General features: G+C 44.6%; 1 protein-coding gene across 2 annotated transcripts in view; it reads left to right on the top strand.

Moving 5' to 3' along the window:
• The window catches only part of RBBP7 (RB binding protein 7, chromatin remodeling factor), a 917024-nt gene that overhangs the window by 475043 nt on the left and 424964 nt on the right, over window positions 1–17017 (top strand). For both annotated transcript variants that reach the window (XM_044073050.1, XM_044073051.1), the window contains exon 7: window positions 12117–12243. In XM_044073050.1, the coding sequence (XP_043928985.1) occupies window positions 12117–12243 (127 nt within the window). The remainder of the gene's footprint in view (window positions 1–12116; window positions 12244–17017) is intronic.

The raw sequence follows: 17017 nt of genomic DNA, 5'->3' as shown, positions 1-17017 counted from the left end.
TTTATCTGCTCATGTTAAAGCTAAACTGCTAGATGCATCTTTACAGCATGATTCTCTGTTTGGTATTAAGGCAGAAGAGGTTCTAAAGAAAATGGAAGACGAATCTAAGTCTATGCAAACTGTTAAAGACTTCTTACAAGTGCAGCCACCAAGATTCAGTAGACACTGGCCTACAAACAATTGGTCCTTTCCTTTGTCATACAGAGCTCAAAGGGGCAAATCCAGACGCCCTAAGGGTTCCAAATACCAGGCGCAAAATTCATACAGGTCAAAGCAATGGGGGCACTTCCACCTCCGAATCTGGAGGAGATAAAGCGCAAACCTACGGAAAGCAATCCCAGTGACTTCCCTCTGCCTACACCAAGCACTTGCCTTTTGGCAGCACCCATAGGGGGAAAATTAGCACTTTTTGCTCAAAATTGGCAGTTAATAACCCAGGACAAGTGGGTACTAAACATCGTATCACAGGGATATAGATTTCATTTCCACACACTGCCAATGGCAAATGGTTGGCCAGATCTGCCAAAAAAATCAATGTGCAGAGGCACAGAAACAGGTTTCGTCCCTCATGGATAATGGGAGCCATTCAGGCAGTACCAGAACAGGAAAAGGACAAGGTTTTTACTCTTGACTGATGTCCTTCAAGGATGCATCTGCAGTCCTAACATATGGGTTGTCCTGCCTCAGGCAGCCCTTCGGTCGGCCGGATTCCAAAGTCTGGGTCTGGCCTCGGCTGATGTCGCACTTCACCCGATGTCACAGCTGCTGGGGTATAAAGGCATCAGCCGACGCCATTTTCCTCAGTCTTTCTTGCCGCGCGGTGCCCCGAAGCAGAAGCTGTTCGCAAGTGCCGGTCGGTCAGATCCAGAGATTTCTACTACCGAAGACTTCTAAAAAAGCTAAGTACCCCATTGGGGACTCTTTCTTGCCTCAGCCGATGTCAGACAAAGTAAATAATTGTTTAACTTGTGGGAAACAAATACCTCAAGGATTTCCACTCTTACTGCCTTCCTTGCTTAGGCCCAGACCACGACGTATCAGCTTGTCTAGCCTGTGCTTCCTTCAACCGACGGACGCTTAGATGTCGGTCGGAGTTTGCAGAGGAGTTTTTTGGTCCCGCTTTTGCATATAAAATGCCGTCGGAGACTCAAGACTACACAATTAGCTAAAACGCGCAAGGAAAAGGACTGACACTTGCGGTCCGCGGTTTCGGCTGAAACCACTGTTAGGCCAACCGCCAGTGTCTCTGTTTCGGCTGAAACAGAGTCCTCGGTTCTTCGGCCGAAAGCATGCCTCCGATATCCGAGGCCTCACAGAGCATGGCTGAATCTGCTACTGAAATTACTGCTACAGAAGCAGGCACCCAGGATTTGTCAGACACCATTCCTTTAGACATTTCTACCCCTGCACGTGGGGCTGCTAGACCCCCTGCTTCTATGTCTATCAAGGCCTTTTCCAGGGCTAAAGCAGCTAAATCTTCTAAGGCCTTACCTACTAAAGCTCCCTCACACAGGCCTACCTCTAGTTCCCAGATACTCAGCCTGGCTGAGGATCTTATTTCTTTGATCAGGGGATCCCAACATCACCCAGACAGGGCCTCTCAACCTCCTCCAGATAAGAGGCCTAGGACAGAACCCCCGGAACCTGTCTCTACAGACTATTCCTCGGATGACTCAGATATTTCAGACCACCTGGAAGGCCCATATTCTCCTTATGAGGATTCTGATGCAGAAGACTCCATTCCTTCTGCTTCTCCTCCTGAAGAATTTTCTTTTGGGGAAACCGTACATTCTATGAGGGAACACTTCCAATGGCAGGGCCAGGATTTTTCAGATTCAAGGAAAAGGCTAAGGACTTTTTTACACCTACCACAGCATAGGCCTTTAGCCATTCCTCCAGTACTATCAGTTGTTGATGCATATAATGATGCCAGTACTGCCCCTGATTCTCTTCCTCCGGCCCCTGCCAAGCCTGACTGATATTACAGGGTCCCGGACACACACTACCACTTGTATAAGGCTCATGTTGCAGACCCAGAAACCTTTTCACAGGGCCCTAAAGGTGTGGCAGCTGCCTCTGCCAAAAACCCTCTTCCCTCTGAAAGGGAATCTAGAGCATTAGAGAGATGGGGTAAAAAGGTTTATACTTCTGCTACTCTTTCGGCCAGGGCCTTAAACTGTCAATTTCACATGATTCAGTACCAGGAATTTTTGTTAGACCAGCTAAATAAAAAACTGTCCTCTCCTGAACCTATAGACCGCAAGTCCCTTCAGGATTTGGTACATAACTCTCAGCAGGTCAGTAATCATTTCTTAAAATGTGGCTATGATGCACTGGAGGCCTCCTTTAGGTCAGCTATGACTGGAGCAGTGATTCGAAGGCATGCCTGGTTAAAAGAACAATCCTTACCAGACCATGTTAAGTCAAAACTCCTAGATGCTCCTATGGAGAAACAAAGTTTGTTTGGCTCCCCTGCACAGGAGGTTCTAAAGAAAGTGGAAGAAAAAGCAAAATCTGTCCAAACAGTCAAGGATTTCTTACAGGTCCAACCTCCGAGGTTTAGCAGAAATTGGCCTTCGAAGAATTGGTCCTTTCCAGACACCTCCAGAGCACAGAGAGGCAGAAATAGACGCCCAAGAGGCAGAGGTCAATCTAGGGGTGCCTACAGGGGACGTCAGTGGCAACCTGCCAACCAGAGAAGTGCTGCCACAGATGCAACTACAACCACTTCCACAGGACAGACACAATGACTTGGCTCTGGTTCCGCCTACCATGGAACAACTGGAAGCACCCTTGGGCGGAAAGCTAGCCTTATTTTCAGACCACTGGCATTGCATTACTGGAGACAAATGGACTTTACAAACAATAGACAAGGGCTACAGGTTTCACTTCCACACTCTACCAAAAAAGAGAGGAATACCAAACCTACCACCAAGCCAAAAAACAGAGGCTCAAAGATAAATCAACAACTTACTAAGGATGAGAGCTATAGAAAAGGTACCACCTTTGGAACAAGGCCAAGGATTTTACTCCAGGCTTTTCCTTGTACCAAGAAAAGAAAATCAATGGAGACCTATTCTCGACTTGTCCGCACTGAACACATACCTCATTGTTCCAAAATTCAAAATGCTGACCCTCCAGCAACTTCTTCCCATGCTGGGCAAGGAGTCTTGGCTGGTGACTCTAGATCTCAAGGAGGCATACCTGCACGTCCCTATACGACCAGATTGCAGAAGACACCTCAGATTTCTTGCAGGATCAGAGCATTATCAATTCTCAGCATTGCCCTTTGGCTTATCTACTGCGCCCAGAGTATTCACGAAAGGCCTGGCATCAGTAATTGCATTGCAGGCTTCAGGGAATTCAAATTTACCCATACCTGGACGACTGCCTAATACAAGCGGACAACAAGACAAAATTAACAAAAGATTTGGAAAATGTCATACAACTGTTGCAAGCCTTGGGATACACAGTCAACATTCAAAAGTCAAGACTAGTACCATCCCAAAGGATAACATTTTTGGGTGCAGAACTGGATACATCAACTCAGATGTTTTTTCTCACAGAAGAAAAACAAAAGCAACTACCAGTCTACTTCAGGACATTAACAACACAAACCCAGCTTACTGCAAGGAAAGTCCTGCAAGCCCTGGGTTACATGGCATCCTGCATAATATTGATTCCGCATGCCAGGCTGCATATGAGAAAGTTACAATGGTACCCAAGGAATGTATGGTCTCAACACAAGCACAGTCTAGAAGCCCAGATTCCAATAATTCCATGCCTGAAACAAGAATTCCTGTGGTGGGCTCAGGCCTGTCAGATGAACAGAGGATTGCCTTTCCACAAACCACATCCAAGCCAGACCATCACCACGGACGCCTCAGACCTAGGCTGGGGGGCACACATGGAGGACAAGTGTATACAAGGCCTATGGACCCAAGACCAGCTGAATCTACACATAAATCTAAAGGAGATGCTGGCAGTGAAACATGCAATCCAGGCATTCAGACCATTCCTACAACAAAGGTCACCTGCTGATAAGGATGGACAATACCACAGTCATGTGGTACATCAACAAACAGGGAGGTACACACTCATACCCTCTATGCCGGATGGCAATGGACCTGTGGAATTTGGCCCTGAATCTCAACATTCAATTACAGGCCAGATTTGTACCAGGAAAAGAAAATTCACTAGCAGACACCTTAAGCAGAACTACCACGGATGCTCACAAATGGATGCTGCATCCAGATATCTTCAGAACCATAACAAAGAAATGGGGAATGCCCGAGATAGACCTGTTCGCCTCCCCACACAACCACCAATTGAAGAAATTCTGCACAAGAACATACCACCCACTTGCCTGGAGGGTGGACTCCCTTTCCTTCAGCTGGGAAAACCTGACAGCATATGCATTTCCACCTCTTCCTTTGATGTACAAAGTCCTACTGAAGATCATAGAGGAACAGCCAAGGGTAATCCTGATAGCTCCAGACTGGCCAAGGCAACATTGGTACCCGCTACTGAGAAGCATGTCTCGGACACACTCATGGCCTCTATCTCTATGTCCCTTACTTCTAACACAGAACAACTACAAGACCCTGCATCCAAACTTGAAAACACTGCAGCTAGCTGCTTGGAATATTGCATAAATCAAAATAAACCAGATTTATCTCAGAGGGTTAAGGACATTATCCTGGAGGCACGCAGACCCTCCACAAGGAAAACTTATTCAGCCAAATGGAAAAGATATCTCATTTGGAGTGCAGCAAAGGGAGAAAATGTCTCATTGGCAAACATAGCACACATCCTGGAATACTTAGCAGAACTGTTCCACAATGGCCTGTCCTACTCCTCCATTAAGATTCATGCATCAGCAATTTCAGCAGAATACAACATGGATCCTCCTGTCTTCTCTCATCCTCTACTCAGGCAGTTCTTGAGAAGAATCAAAAATGTAAAGCCTCCAAGCACCTTTACCTACATGGGATCTCAACTTTGTGCTGGAAAAGTTAACACTTCCCCCTTTTGAACCAGCAGCAACAGCAGACTTACAGTTCTTATCTTGGAAAACTGCTTTCCTGCTAGCAATCACTTCAGCAAGAAGGGTATCTGAGTTACAGGCATTAATGGCAGTACAGCCCTTCCTCATCTTCCATCAGGATAGAGTGTCTCTGAGAACTAATACTAGTTTTATGCCAAAAGTGGTCTCCAGAGTATCATTGAACCAAGCGATTCATTTACCTACATTCTTCCCCAACCCACAGAACAGGGGGGAAAGACTACTACATACCTTGGATGTGCACAGACAATTACGCTACTATCTGGACAGAACTAAGACCAACAGAAAAACTGACCAGCTTCTGGTAGCATATGCAACAGGAGTGCAAGGAAAAGCAATTTCAAAACAGACAATCTCAAAATGGATAGGAAATTGCATTAGATTTTGCTACTCTTTTCATGGAAAGACAACTCATGAAAATATCAGGCCTCACTCCACAAGAGCTACAGCCACCACTACAGCTTTCCTACAAGGAGTGGCTACCAAAGACATTTTAGAAGCTGCTACTTGGAGCTCCGTGCATACATTTGCCAAGCATTATAATCTTCCTTTATACTCCAGATCCCGAGCAGGTTTTGCAACTGCTGTTTTGCAAGGGATCTTAACTACACCATCTTTATCTTAGTGCCTCCTCCCCCAGTTTGGCTATGGTATTCTACCCATATGTTAGGACTGCAGATGCATCCTTGAAGGACATAGTACAGTTTTGTACCTACCATAAATGTAGATGTCCGATAGGTATGCATCTGCAGTCAGGATTACCCACCCTCCTTCCCCTCTGTGGTATTCCTAGGGTACTTACCCCTCTTTTAGCTAGCTGGGGGAATCTATTATGGTGTATTTGTTTGTATATATATATATATATTTTTTTTTTTTTTTTTTTGCTCTCTACTGTTTGGAATTATTTGCATTTATCCAAATTTAGCCTTCCTAGAGGGCACCTGGCATCTGGGGCAAGAAACACTGAGGAAAATGGCGTCGGCTGATGCCTTTATACCCCAGCAGCTGTGACGTCGGGTGAAGTGCGACATCAGCCGAGGCCAGACCCAGACTTTGGAATCCGGCCGACCGAAGGGCTGCCTGAGGCAGGACAACCCATATGTTAGCACTGCAGATGCATACCTATCGGACATCTGCATTTATGGTAGGTACAAAACTGTACTTTCTTGGTACCCAGAAAGGACGAGGCCTGGCGGCCAATACTGGATTTATCGATTTTGAACACATACCTGGACATTCCAAAATTCGAAATGCTGACTTTGCAACAGCTTCTACCCATGCTGGGCAAGAATGCTTGGCTGGTGACTTTAGACCTAAAAGAGGCATACCTGCATGTCCCAATAAGACAATCGTGCAGAAGATAACTCTGATTCAAGGCTAGCTTAATGCATTACCAATTCTCTGCACTGCCCTTTGTAAAGACCGTGGGCGCAGTAGATCAGCCAAAGTGCCTGGCACCAGTAATTGCATTTTGCAGACAAAGTATACAAATATGTCCTTACTTGGATTACTGTCTCATTCAAGCAGTGAACAGAAAACACTTCTTTGGCACCTGGCATTTGTGAGAAGGCTTCTAACATGCCTAGGGTACACAATAAACAAAATGAAATCCATTGGCAAGCAGTGGTACTCCCTGCCAAACAACCTTAGACTTACTACTTCGCTCAATCAGTTCAAATTTAACCTTAAAGAATATCTCTCCACACAATGGATATGCCCATGTAGTGAACCTGACTAACTACATATCTCATACCTTCTAGTCCCATATCCCTAGCCCATTTCCCTAATTGCAGATCTCTAAAAATCTCTCTTTCCTTATAACAATTTAGGAAGATTCTCCGATTTCAGTCTATTTTCCAGTAATATAACAAAATCAATGTTTTGTGTATAACCTCCTGTCTGTCCTTGTCTTATATAACATCTATGTAATTTTTCATTCCTGCATATGTAATCTATATTCTCTTTGTAGTAACTATACTTTGAATTTTGTAATTTAAACATGTACTTCCATTTTGTATTGGAGCTTTTCTCCTCGGGCCTCTACTGAAAACGGATATGTATCCAGCTAGACCAGCCCGGTTAACAAATGTAAAATAAATAAAATAAATAAATCACAACTGGTACCCTCTCAAAAGGTAACATTCCACGGTGCAAGCTTCGATACAACTGCCCCGATGGCTTACCCTCATGCCAGACAAGCAAAGGCAACTGACTACTTACTTCAAACTGATGACCGCAAAGACCCAGTCTTCTGCAAGACAATTTCTGCAGGCTCTGGGCTTCATGGCATCCTACTAATTCCATATGCAAGACTGCATATGAGGAAACTTCAATGGTACCTAAAAAGTTTATGGAGTCAGCATTCACACAGTTTGGAAACAATGATTCCTCTCATTCCCTGCCTGCAACAAGAGTTTCTATGGTGGGCAAAAGCATGTCACCAAAACATGGGACTGCCCTTCACTCTACCCCCTGCCAGCCAAACCTTAACAGACGCATCAGATTAGGCCTGGGGGGCCCACATGGCAGGAAGATGCATTCAGGGCTTATGCATCTGCATATCAACCAGAAAGAGATGCTAGCTATTCAAAATGCCCTAACAGCCTTCAAGGACTTGCTTCATCCAGGGCAACTACTGATAGGCGGACAACACCACAGTCATGTGGTACATAAACAAGCAGTGGGGCACACACTCGTACCCCCTTTGCAGATTAACCATGGCATGGTGGGACACAGCTTTGACCTACCAAATACATCTTCAAGCTCAGTTCCTGCCAGGAAAACAAAACACTCTGGCAGACGATTTAAGCAGAAACCTTATGGATCCTCACGAGTGGAAACTAAATCCACAAGTCTTCAGCATAAGAGAAATGGGGGAGCCCAGACATAGACCTACTTGCTTCCCCTCAAAATTATCAATTGAAAAGATTCTGCACAAGGACTTATCACAGAGAAGCATGGAAAGTGGATGCCCTATCCTTCAGTTGGAAAAAAACATTTGTTTACACCTTTCCTCCTCTGCCTCTTCTACCCAAGGTCCTCCTGAAAGTCAGACAAGAGAAGCCAAAGATGATATTTGTTGTCCCGGACTGGCCCCGCCAATACTGGTACCCAATCCTAAGGAATTTGTCTCGATATCCAGCTTGGACCTTGACAAAGACCACAACTACTGTCCCAGCAAAACAATAAAATCCTGCACCATCAACTACAGACTCTGAACCTGGCAGCATGGCTAATCATGTAGTCATACAAACACCTCTCAGTAAAGCTGTGATGGATGTCATTCTGGAAACCAGAAGGCCTAGTACTAGAAAATCTTATGCTGACAAATGGAAGAGATTCTGTGCTTGGAATAGAGCACAAGGAACTGATGCAGCAGAACCAAATATTCCTCAGATATTACAATACTTAACTGAGATGCTTGACAAAGGCCTATCTTTCTCATCAATCAAAATCCACGCCTGTGCCATTTCGGCTCATTACAATACAGAGCCACCAATCTTTTCTCATCCTTTAAAGCAGCATCTTAGAGGAGCCAAACATTTAAGGCCTCCAAGAAGATCACAGTTACCTGCATGGGACCTCAATTATGTGTTTGAAAAGCTCACCCTGCCTCCATTTGAACCAGCTACTACCGCTGATCTAAAGTTCTTATGGAAAACAGCTCTGCTGCTAGCTATTACTTCAGCAAGAAGAGTTTGAGCTACAGGCCCTCATGGCTGTAGAGCCTTTTATCATATTTTACCCAGACAGGGTGTCTTTGAGGACAAATCGTACTTTTATGCCTAAGGTGGTGTCCAGTGTGGCCCTTAACCAAACAATTCATCTGCCAACTTTCTATCTAAATCCGCAGTACAAGGGGGAGAGAATTCTGCATTCCCTGGACGTACACAGCTAAGATTCTACTTGAGCAGGACTAAGACTCTAAGAAAGACTGAGAAATTACTAGTGTCATATGCTGCAGGGTCAGAAGGAAAGGCTATTTCAAAGCAGACTGTTTCAAAGTGGATAAGCCACTGCATCCGTTTCTGCTACTTACACCATGGTAAACCTGTGCCCAAGGGCATTGGGTCTCATTCCACCAGAGCTGCAGCCATTTCAGCAGCCTTTTTCAGAGGAGTACCAACCAAAGACATTCTAGAGGCTGCTACTTGGAGCTCTGTTCACACCTTTTACAAAGCATTACCATTTGCCTCTGTACTCTAAGTCCAGGGCAGGCTTTGCCACTGCAGTGCTGCAGGGCCTTATAGCCACATCTAATGCTGTTTATCTCCAGCCTCCCAACCATAGCTTTGGGATTCTACCCAAATGTAATGACTGCAACAGTGAAACACGAAGAACATAGTACAGTTGTGTACACTTGCCATAAATGTAGATGTTAGTGTATTCACTGTTGCAGTCCAGGTTACCCTCCCTCCGTCCCTCTGTCATTCTGAAATTTATCTTTCCTTCTCTGTCCTCTACAACCTATAGGGTGTATTTGCTTGTAGATGTGTATATATATATATATATATATATATATATATATATATATATATATATATATATATATAATTTTGCTACCTTTTTGGGGGCACCTGACATCGGGGGCAAGAAAAACTAAAGAAAATGGTGTCTGATGCATGTTTTATACCCCTGACGACTTGACGTCATGGAAGAGAAGACAGCAACCGACGCAGGACCCAAGACTTTGGAATTCAGGCCGACTGAGGGCAACCTGCCAGCAGATTACCCAAATGTAATGACTGCAACCGTGAATACACTCTAACATCTACATTTATGGTAAGTGTACACAACTGTACTTTTTGTTTACACCTGTTTGTGTAAGCCAAGTTGCTTGCCAGACTTTAGCCAAATGAATTGCCTTTTTTAACCAAAAGACTATTGTCTGGTCACTAGCAAGTGTAATTAAAGGATACTGTCTTAGCAAGTGACTGCCTAGAGCATCCATTTTCTGTTGCATCTTGTCATTAGAATGCGCCTCCACCAAAAGTAGTTTGGACTTCCATACCAGGTGTAGTGTCCCTTTAATAGGTCTTTTGCAGGGCATTGTGCCTTGAGGTACACTACTTTCAGGTTCCTGCCAACCTCTTTAGTGTTTGGTGCACTGCTTACCCCTACATGTGTCGCAGGCTTCTGAGGGACCTTCACTATGTGAGATGTTAAATGCATCTGTCACAGTTGATCATTCAATAGTGGTTGCATTATTTCTGCCTCTACATACCTTTGGTTTTGCAACCTTTAGCTTGTTTCATGATAGCAGCAGGGTGTGTCTATAACTTATGGTACTCTTAAGCATTGCCTTATCTTTGATTAGAGATTTAAGTATAAGGGATCCTGTGTGTCTTCCTTAATCTTGGTGTCGAGATTGCTGTACATTCATTTTTTTTGTTTACCAGAAAGGTATCGGAGTTGGTTTGGAAGCCAGGGAAGAAGCGCTCCAAAAAAGTAGTGTACATTATAACAAATAATACAGTACATTGAACATATATATATATATATATATATATATATATATATATATATATATATATATATATATATATATATATATACACATAAGAGGCATAGACAAAATTGAATTCTTTGTAGTTCTTGTTCGTAAGGCAAGGAAAGTTATGGCATATTACACAGTAGTAGATGTTACAGTAAGAATTATTGGAGAAATTAATTGGCATGTAACATGATGATGCTTAATGCAAATGGCACTGGAGCATTTCACCCTCTGGAAACAGATTTTTAAGGTTGCAGTTTGAAGTCTCCCTTAGAATCTTTTTTTTTGTTACAAGATTTATAGTACAGTAAGTGGAACTTATAGTGATTAACTTAAGGGTTTATATCTAAAAACCAGGGTCCTATGAGGCTACATAGGAGAAAAAGAATTTAGAGTGGAGGCTGTCAGAGATGGAGTAGGTTTATCGAGGAGGAGAGGTATAACAAATCCAGATATTTTTGAAGTATAATCATAATAAGTACTTGAAGAGTTTGGGTTTGCTCAACTGTCAGATAAAGTTGAATAGAGAATTCCATATATTAGCAATATAGCTAGAGTTAAGGAAGTCACCATGGGAGTTATAGGAGGCAGTAATAAAGATCGGGAATTTCACAGGAGCAGGGGCTTTTAGTAGAATATATCATTGAAGAAAATGTAGGGGTGAGTAGCTGTGTGGGATACGTAAAACTGTATGCGCTATTTTTTAAGGTGATTGAGGTTATTTGTGTATTCAATTTAAACTGAATTTGAGGGATTTTACAGTGCTTTCTTCTATTTACGTTGATAGTGAGTTTAGCTGTTTCAGTGTAGCACTGCTTCAGTTTTGCAAGTAGGCCTCTGCGGGTGTTTATTCCCAAAGTGTAAACTCTTATGATTTTAAGAAAAATCATGAGTAGATCCAAGTCCATCCATAAATTGATAGAACCATGAATCTAGTCCTTGCTGTCTTGATTTGACTGGACCTTGGTAAATGAGTTGTCTTATGGTTGGAGTGAGTGGCATTTTGTTTGGCTCAGCCTCTGTGGTGGTGGGGTCCTGTTACTGGCTGAAGTCCATGCTGATGACATTGCATGCTATCATATTTGCATATGGAGGTAGAATTATTGGTAGGATATAACCAGAAAAGCCTTTCAGTGCTGTCAGAATGGCATCTTTCACTTTCCTGGGTTCCATTACTACTGCTTGCTTAAAGGAGCCTTGGTGTTAAGGAGATGGTGCTTTTGCTGTGGAAATTGGTAAGCGGCACTAAGACATGACTGACAGCTTGCAGTTGGCAAATCTTAATAAAAAGCTGAGTGACACAAGAATGTATGCAGCAAGTGCTCACACTGCAGAGGACCCTTTAGCCAGTGTGATGAATACTTAAACAAGTTATTTTGGTGATGTCTTCAGGCAGTTGTGATTTGCTACTAGACTCCTTAAAGTTGTGTACAAAGGCTACCTTTTCATGACATGGCTTAAAATGTTAGGGAAAAGCTGTTTACTTTGAAGTGGAAAACTAGGTGTACATTTATTCGCACTATTTTGTCTTTAAAGAAACTTATGTTCTTTCCACAGTTGGGACACAAGATCAAACACTACCTCCAAACCAAGTCATTCAGTCGATGCTCACACAGCCGAAGTCAACTGCTTATCATTCAATCCTTACAGTGAGTTTATATTAGCAAGTGGGTCTGCAGACAAAGTGAGTATTTCTTCTGCTTGAGCAAGACATTTGCTTTAAACACATTGCAACAGTGGTGGGAGGGGGAGAAAAATGTCTGTCCATCCTGTAACACTTTTGGTTTTAACATTTGTGTCCAAGAATGCATGCATACCAGTGTGATAAAGGAAAGCAAATGGCATCTTGTTATAATTTGACATTGTTATGGACTCATTACAGAAACTTTGTGGAGGATGTTTATTCAGTTTGACAACACAGGGTTTATTATTGCATAAGAAGCTGTTCCTTTTGGATCTAGGTTTCATCAGACTAAAACTAGTAGTAGAACATATCTAAAGAATTTAGACATGGGCACTGCAGTGTTAATTTGACAATAGCAGAGTTTTGTCATCTGTAGAGTCACTAATTTGATTTCCCCAAAGTAACTAAAACTGTAGGGGCTTGGAGGATGTTGTGTATTTTGTTTTTTCCTGATTTTACTTGCCAGATGTCCATGTCTTCAATCAGCTTCAATAAGGAATGTTAGAAAGAAGCTCCAAAAAAAAACTCATTCCCCACGTCTCACTGGCTGAAGGTCTGCTTTTCACTTCAATGTCTGAATGAGACATAACTTGTCCAGAAGTATGCAAGTAAACAAATGTGTACACTTTAAATGCAGAGATCAAAAAGTTTAAAAAATTGTCAACTTGCGATAGGATACAGAACTGTATTTATTTCAGAAAACTATATCTTGTAATCCACTTTCTGCTCCTTCAGTCATTGATTTCGTTATCTTTAGTTTTTTGTTTAGATCATAGTTGGTGAGGAAGGAACTTTAGTTGGTACACTGTTGCTGTATAAGGGCATGTGATCTCTGTACCAGGCTGAAACACCTAGAACTAATTTGATCAGCAAATCCTCCATACATGGCTTGGCGATCTATCTATTCCAACTGATTGGGTACCAAGCTGCTTGTCAAGTCTGATCTGGACTTCTGCTAGTGCTTCTTGCCTCAAGCTCTTATATGAAGACTTTCCTCCCATAATCCTCATTTGCTGTAACTGATCTCTAGATCTTGTTTGCCACCATTTAATGACTGGAAGGATCTCTGCGCTGGAAGCTGTGCTCCTTTGACTTCCATATTTACAATTGATTTTGTTTTTTTAGACGTATCATGTGAAGTTGTTAATCTTCTTCCTATTCATCACTGATGGATTCGGTTCTGAACCCTTGGAACCGAGTCTGCCTTTTACCAAGCTCGCGTACACCAAAAACTCTCGAGCTAAGCTGCTACCCATAATGCCCTTCTGTTACTTCAGATCTCGTTTGGCACGCAGCCGTATAGCAGCGTTTCACTGAGCTCTCCAGCTAAGTATTGTGTTTGTTCAAAGTTTATTGTATTTGAGTTTTTTTCTTGTCAAACTTTTTTTTTTCTTTCTTACTCAGCTCTACCCACAGGTATCATCTTTTCGTACCATTGCTGGTAAGCGCCCCTTTTACCCTTGTGGCATTCTCTGTACCATTGTTGGTATTTCCCTCTCTCGTTCCTCTCTGGATAGTCGTTGTGGTGTTTATTTTTGGTATGTCTGAAAAGAAAGGGACTACGGGGTTTAAGCATTGCTCATCTTGCAATGGTAAACTCCCTGATAGCGATCTGCATAAGGAATGTGTATTGTTTGGGGGTTCTACACTTATCTGTGAAACCTCTGTGACATTTGTGCCAGTTTCAGTCAGCGGACACTGAATGAAAGACTGAATAAACTAATTCCTAAAGACCTGCTTCCTTCGACACCGAAATAGCCTCAGAAAAGGAAGGAGGTCTCCACTCCTCCATCTCTGGACAAAAAAGTCCTCGTTCGGACCCCTCTTCACCGGCTGGTGATAAGGGCAAGCCTCATAAGCATAAGGCCCGTAAGATTTCCACAGCGCTTAGGATTGCCTCCTTGGTTCCGACCACCTCTGCTCCGAGCTTGGCTCCAGTCATTCCTACAAAGATTGCCATGGCTGCCTCTCTTAGCCGCTTTCGACACAGACTATTACAATTCCTACTGTGGTTTCAGCTCAGGCCATTTTGCCTGCCATTACCTTGGCACGGACGTCCCCCGTATCTGTTCTGAGATTGGTTCAGACAACCTCTTTGGAGCCATTATGGACTTCTACTCCAGTTGTTACTTCGGCTCTGAGCCCGTTCTCAGCACCGATAATCCCCCTTTTGCCTGTTTCAAAACTGGAATGCTCGGTGCAGAGTTTTTTACTTCACCACAGACCCAGTACTGCCAGTCTATGGATCTGTTTGCCAGACAAGCCTTTAGCCCCTTTTTGGACTGGCCTGACTCCCCATCAGGGGCGTCAGTAAGGTCCACCAGGAGCCTATCGGAGTTGGGTGTGGTGTGCCTCTTTGATCAGCTGGTGACAGCCAGGGGAATTACTAACTTTCCTAGAACCCATCCCACTCCTGGTTTTGGGTCCATTGCCCCTGTGACTCCCACGTATTCTCCTCCCTTGGACCCTTCAATTCAGAGGCCGATAGCCCCGACATCTGCGAGGACTGCTTTCCTCGGCGGCAACAATGACCTTGTCCAAGGCCCCATTGGGTGTCAGTTCCATCGGAACCAACCCTTCCTCAATTTCATGCTGGGGGGGGGGTGGAACCCTTGGTTCTGGCCACGGCTCCAGTTGTGTCACCGGCTCAGTCTTCGGATCCGAGGGTGACTCCCTCCCCGGTTTTGCTTTCTGTCCCTGGGAGCGGGTCGCGTTGAGCAGGGTGTGACTCTGGTTCCGAAATGGTCTCCTTCGGTTCTGGGCTCCCATTCCTCTTCAGGTGGGCCTGCCTTCCGGGTGATGGAGAGGGTACTTGCTTTGGGAAGCAATCCTCCTAACGTCGAACCTTCCACCCGTTCCCTCTGAGCTGCGGCTGTCAAAGGCCAAACACCCCCAGGACACCGAGAGCGCAAGCCTCATGAAACCCCTGTACATGGCATCCCCCTTTTTGAGTCTTCTTTGAATGCTCCCACTGAAGAACCCTCTCTGAAATGGACGTGTAAGAGGAAACCGGCTCCCCAGAGGAGTTGCTTACTGAAGAAACTGACTACAATAATGGGGAAGGGTCCCTACGGTCACCCCCTGATTGTCTCCTTTGGAGACATCCTGGAAATTTTGAGGGAGAGAAGTGACCAGAAGCCCTCCAACCCTTCTTCTGAGGAATCTGTATTCCTGCAGGCCTTCTGCTCTCGGCCCTCTACTTGGGTGACCTCCCCCTGCCGATGAGTTAGTCAAGCTCATCGTGCAGCGGACATGGAAGAACCGCGATACCATTGAGGCCATTCCCCGGAGATCAGATAAGGTACTCTCCCCTCCAGAGGATCCTCCCCATTGGTCTAGAGGCTTACCAGTAGACGCTATGCTGGTGGCGGCTGCCACGAAAAAGGACCTTGCGGAGGAAAGTCCTGCTGTCCACCCGCCCAACAGAGTCTCAGGTGATTGACAGATTAGGGAAGCAAGTTTTTGCTTCAACCTTTGCTGTCAGGTGTCTGAACTTTTTGGCACATTTTACGTGGCTCCAAAGAGATCTCATCATTGAACTTTCTGGAACCCTTGCGGGTCAAGTTTCGGATGGGGCACGTGATAAAGTTGCTTTCCAACTTGCCACCCTAGAGTCAATTTCCAGTTCGTCCATGAGGTTGCTGTCCCACGCAACCAAAGGGGCGGCTAGAGCTGCGGGTGCAAGCGTAGTTATGAGACGCCATGCCTGGGTGCGCATTTGTGACCTTGCGGACTCCAAGTCTTACTTTTTAAACTCCCCTATCGAACAGTCCTCTGTTCGGTTCTAAAGTGAAGGATACATTAGCCAGGTGCGAGCAGGACGAAAAAACGTTGTTTGCCGTTGGCCTATGTATTTTCAAGCCTCAGCGCTCCTTTTCCAGGAACCAGAGGATGCACATGATGAGGACTCCCCCAGAGGCAGAGGGGTTTCCAATAATGGAAGGTGCCCTTTTTGGGGCAGAGGGGGGTCCCCGAAATCCGGACTCCAGGGATTCTTTCTCTGGACGACCGTATCAGCACTCCTGAAGTGCTGCCCGATTGCTTTCCTCTGGAAGCAGTCTGGGCTTGTTTCTCTACACCAAGCTGCCTGGTGCTCTATTACAAACGATCAGTGGGTGCAGAGAATAATTTGCAGAGGTTATTACATCCCTCTAATCTCTTATCCAAGGCCCCCAAAATCCTTTCCCGATGTTCCATCCAGTCAAAGGGAAGAGGCAGCTTCAGAAATAAAGGTGTGTCAAAAACGAGTCATCTAACAAGCCCCCCCCCCCCCCAGACAAGTGCAGATCCGGTTTTTACTCCATCTTTTTGGTGCCAAAAAAGACCGGGGACTGGAGGCCCATTTTGGATTTCAGCCAGCTAAACAAATGAGTAGTTCAGAACAAGTACCACATGGTCACAATTCAATCCATTCTCCCATTTCTTCGGGAGGGTGTGTATGTGCTAGATAGACCTCTGGGATGTGCATTACCACATCAAAATGGTCAAATGCTCCAGGAGTCTCCTTCGCTTCCGGCTGGGAGCCAATCATTACCAATTCAGAGCCGTGCAATTCGGTTTCTCAACTGCCCCCAGACTGTTCACGAAATGCCTAGCAGTGGTGACAGCTCATCTGAGACTTCAGGGATTCCAGGTGTTTCCGTATCTAGACGATTGGCTCCTATCCGCCCCCACCAAGTGCCTACTGGTCAGGGCCCTCTGCTACACTCTAGCACTAGCAGAGTTGCTAGGCATCACCATACACTGGGAAAAATCCAACCTTCATCCCACACAG

This window comes from Protopterus annectens, chromosome 5.part1, assembly GCF_019279795.1.
Source record: "Protopterus annectens isolate FY-2018-M chromosome 5.part1, PAN1.0, whole genome shotgun sequence".
Taxonomy (NCBI): domain Eukaryota; kingdom Metazoa; phylum Chordata; order Ceratodontiformes; family Protopteridae; genus Protopterus; species Protopterus annectens.
Note: the sequence above shows the minus strand (reverse complement) of the source record. Positions and strands in the feature narration are given on the sequence as shown.